Source organism: Lycium ferocissimum, chromosome 7, assembly GCF_029784015.1.
Source record: "Lycium ferocissimum isolate CSIRO_LF1 chromosome 7, AGI_CSIRO_Lferr_CH_V1, whole genome shotgun sequence".
Classification (NCBI taxonomy): Eukaryota; Viridiplantae; Streptophyta; class Magnoliopsida; order Solanales; family Solanaceae; genus Lycium; species Lycium ferocissimum.
Window position 1 is genome coordinate 67995848 of NC_081348.1, and position 4153 is coordinate 68000000.

The 4153-nt window shown below is 38.7% G+C and overlaps 1 protein-coding gene across 1 annotated transcript; it reads left to right on the top strand.

Moving 5' to 3' along the window:
* Positions 1 to 366: 366 nt before the first annotated feature.
* On the top strand, positions 367 to 2948 carry LOC132062446 (uncharacterized). Its single transcript, XM_059455020.1, has 5 exons — positions 367 to 1038; positions 1084 to 1437; positions 1544 to 1675; positions 2411 to 2488; positions 2742 to 2948. Exons 1-5 carry the CDS (start codon positions 367 to 369, stop codon positions 2946 to 2948), a joined length of 1443 nt encoding a protein of 480 aa, XP_059311003.1.
* The last annotated feature ends 1205 nt before the right edge of the window (positions 2949 to 4153 follow it).

Here is a 4153-nt window from a genome sequence, read left to right on the forward strand (position 1 = left end):
GAAGCAAGTTGTACAACAAGCAGTTGGTAATAACAAGAATAAGGCTACTCAACTTGCAAATGTTAAGTCTGGCAATCTTCAAATAGCAATACTAGATGGTGATGATGATAAAGTAGATCTTGATGAGGAATCAACAGCTTAGAATTTCTTAAATGCAACAAGAGAAGGTGATCTATCTCCTAAGCATGTTGAGAATGCTATGGGCAAATCTAGGAGGAAACCTTACAAGGATTCAAATGCACCTCATGTGCCAGGGGTGCAAACAAGAAGAAATGCAGTTTCTAAATCCAATTTTTAGTGATGAATGCACTAATTTGGAATATTAGATCTGTACAAACTAAAAAAACCTTTAAGAGGCTTTTAACAATGCATAATAAGTACAGATTCTGCCTTACTGGTTTGATGGAACCTTTCCAACAAGCTTATAAGCTGGATAGTTACAGAAGAAGACTAGGCTTGAAGACTGCTTTATGCAATATTTCAGGCAAGATTTGGGCTTTTGTAGATGAGGATCATGAAGTTACTGTACTCATTGATAGTGTTCAACAAATGACATTGAAGTTGGAAAATTGTGATACTCATGCAGAGATTATTGTTACCTTAGTCTATGCTAAATGTGACAGGATTGAAAGAATTGAACTATGGGAACCTCTTTATCATTTGGCATCTGACATGACTTTACCTTGGCTTGTTGGTGGTGACTTTAATGTTATTACTGATGAAAAAGAGATGTATGGTGGTATGCCAGTGACTTTGAATGAAGTGGAAGACTTCAGACATTGCATTCAAACCTGCAATCTCACAGATTTGGGCTATAAAGGCAGTATTTTCACTTGGTGGAATGGAAGAGGTGCAGAAGACTATGTGTTTAAGAGACTTGACAGGTGCTTAGGCAATTTTGAGTTTCAGCAACATTCTCCATTGCTTCTTGAATGTAAACAACAAGTCCAACAATTCAAGAAATCTTTCAAATTCTTGAATTTTTGGACTAAGCATGAGACATTTTTGGAGGTGGTGAAGGAAAATTGGGAGACTGATGTAGTTGCCAATTCTTTCTTTACATTTAATCTAAAATTGGAGTAGCTGCAAAAAGTACTGTCAACTTGGAGCAAGAGCACATATGGAGATATTTTTCAGAAGATAACAAACTTAGAGGAGGTTGTCAAAGATCATGAAGCAATTTTTGAATCCAATCCATCATATTCCAACAAGGAGAAACTAATGAAGGTTCAAGCTGAATTGACAAGAGTTTTGCACCTGGAGGAAGAATTTTGGAAGCAAAAGGCTGGCATATCCTGGTTTCAAGAAGGAGACAAGAATTCCAAGTTTTTCCATGCTTATGTGAATGGAAGACGGAAGTTTCTGCTGTTAAACAGGATTCAAGACAGTACAAGAACTTGGCTTGACTCTGAGGATGATATTACAAAAGAAGTCAAGGTTCTATCAAGCACAATTTCATGAATCTGTTGTCCCATCCGGGTTTGATTTTTTGAATCATGTCCCATCCATGATCACACAAGAACAAAATAGAAAATTGATTTAGGATCCCACCAAACATGAAGTGAAGCAGGTTGTCTTTGGCTTAAACTATGAAAGTGCAAGTGGACCTGATGGTTACACAAGTCTGTTCTTTCAAAAATGCTCGGATATTGTTGGTGATGACATGTTCAACATGGTGTGGGATTTTTTTCCAGAGGGTTTGAATTACCAAGATATATTACTCACACTAATCTTGTGCTCTTGCCAAAGAAGAAGGATGTACAGACTTCTAGTGACATGAGACCAATAAGTCTGAGCAATTTTGTAAACAAAGTGTTTTCTAGAGTTGTGCATGAAAGATTAGTGCAGTTGCTGCCTGATTTGATCTCTCAGAATCAAGCATGATTTGTGAGAGGAAGAAGCATAGTGGAAAACATCTTGTTGACACAGGAAATTATCACTGATATCAGACTTAGAACTAAGAAAGGAAATCAAACTGTGCCTAATGTTGTCATGAAATTGGATATGACAAAAGCTTATGATAGGCTATCTTCTTTGTTTCTTACAAAAGCTTTAAGGAAGATGGGATTTTGTTAGCAGTTCATTAGTTTGATTTATAAGATTGTTGGCAACAACTGGTACTCAGTATTGGTGAATGGTCAGCCTCATGGATTTTTTTATTCTACTAGGCGTGTCAAGCAAGGTGATCCTTTGTCACCTACCTTATTCATATTATCAGCTGAGGTGTTATCAAGAGGTTTGAATGCTATACATGATAACTTGTGGTTCACTAGATTTGGTTTGCCCAAGTGGAGCCCAAAGATCAACCACTTAGCCTATGTAGATAATACAATCAGCCTATGTAGATGATACAATCATTTTTTCATCTTCATGTGAGATTTCCCTGGGGCTGATCATGGGTGTTTTGAAGGAATATAAGCAGGCTTCTGGTCAGATGATAAATAAATCAAAGAGTTCTATTTACTTGCATGATAGGGTGGATGAAGAGGTATACCAAAAGGTGGAAAGGGTCACTGGTATTGCAAGGAAGAATTTTCCTTTAATGTAGCTCGGTTGTCCTATTTTTTATGCCAGACCTCAAATGTCATTCAAAACAAAATTGATTGCTAAGGTTAATAATAGACTCCAAGGTTGCAAGGGGAAGTTATTGTCATTTGGTGGAAGGGCAGTACTACTTAAACATGTTCTACAAGCAATGCCTATGCATTTTCTATCTGCAGTTGATCATTTTTTTGTCATAGAAAAACTCCACAAGATATTTGGTCAGTTCTTTTGGAGCAATACTATTGGTGAATGAGGCAGACATTGGACTAGATGGTATACTTCATGTTTGCCTCAAGATGAAGGTGGTTTGGGATTTAGATCACTTGGTGACATGTCAATGGCATTGTTTGCCAAACTGTGGTGGAATTTCAGGACTAAACCATCTTTGTGGAGTTCATTCATGAGCAATAAGTACTTAAAGAAAAATAATCCTGTCCTGGTGCCTTGGAAGGAAGGATCTCATATTTGGAGGAAAATACTTTAAGCAAAGGATTTGATTGATCATCAAATATGGTGGCAGCTTAGAATGGGTTCTGCATTGTTTTGGTTTGACAATTGGACATGTTTGGGCCCTTTATACTTTCTAACTCCACCTGAATTTTATTGCAATGAGGAGATCAATAATTTGTCTGATGTAGTGACTCAAGGAAGTTGGCATGTTCCTGCTATTAGGAACAATCTTCCTGAAGAACTAGCTGATTACATACTTAATGAAGTAAAGCCTCTGTCGCTAAGCCTGATGAATTTGATAAACCTTAGTGGATGCTTAAAACAAGAGGTGATTTTAGTGTAAAGTCAGCATGGGAGTATATTGTCACGACCCAACCCCGTAGGCCGTGACTAGTGCCCGAGCTGGGCACCCAAACACAATCATTAATCCGAATCGCATACAGATAGCTTATACGGACGCAAATATCAATACTGTCTCAGATTATATCAGACTGTCGCGAACACATCTCAAACACAACCATGTATATATCAGAAGCCGACAAGGCTGTCAAATGGCGCAACGGCCCAAAACATGTACAAATGCAAGCCGACAAGGCTGCCACGGCGAATGGGATCGCCCAGAACATATAACATACAAACACAACTGTACAGAATGGGCATAACCCACATACATGTCCACAGACCTCTAAACAGACAGACAGAATCATATGACGGGACAGGGCCCCGCCGTACCCCTGAACAAATATATACATATGCAACGGACGAGTGTATACCAAAATGTGGGCTCCGAAATAAAAGGGAGCACTCCAAACAGCAGAAAAGGGTGTCCTAGACTGGCGGATCACCAAACTGTGCGTTTGTACCTGCGGGCATGAAATGCAGCCCCCGAAGAAAGGGGGTCCGTACGAAATATGTGCTGAGTATGCAAAGCAGAAAATATAGTATACAAATCTGAGTCGTAATCGAGACAGAAGTACAGAAAGTAGGCATAATAACTGAAATACCAAAGCGCTTGCGTCTGACATACCAATCATACATATGAGGTACAGAAGACAAATATCTTTGATCATCATATACATACCGTAACACATCGTAACATCATAACCGATCATATGAGATGCCATTAACCGATGTGGGATTGGCCTAAACCAATGTGGGA

What these genes read in the sequence shown, in the direction of transcription:
- LOC132062446 (XM_059455020.1), top strand. Translation starts at nt 367, where the DNA reads ATGCATAATAAGTACAGATTCTGCCTTACTGGTTTGATGGAACCTTTC. An exon ending in AGGAAAATTGGGAGACTGAT is followed by an intron (nt 1,039 to 1,083) that starts GTAGTTGCCAAT and finishes AAATTGGAGTAG; the next exon opens with CTGCAAAAAGTACTGTCAAC. An exon ending in ATGATAGGGTGGATGAAGAG is followed by an intron (nt 2,489 to 2,741) that starts GTATACCAAAAG and finishes TTTTTGTCATAG; the next exon opens with AAAAACTCCACAAGATATTT.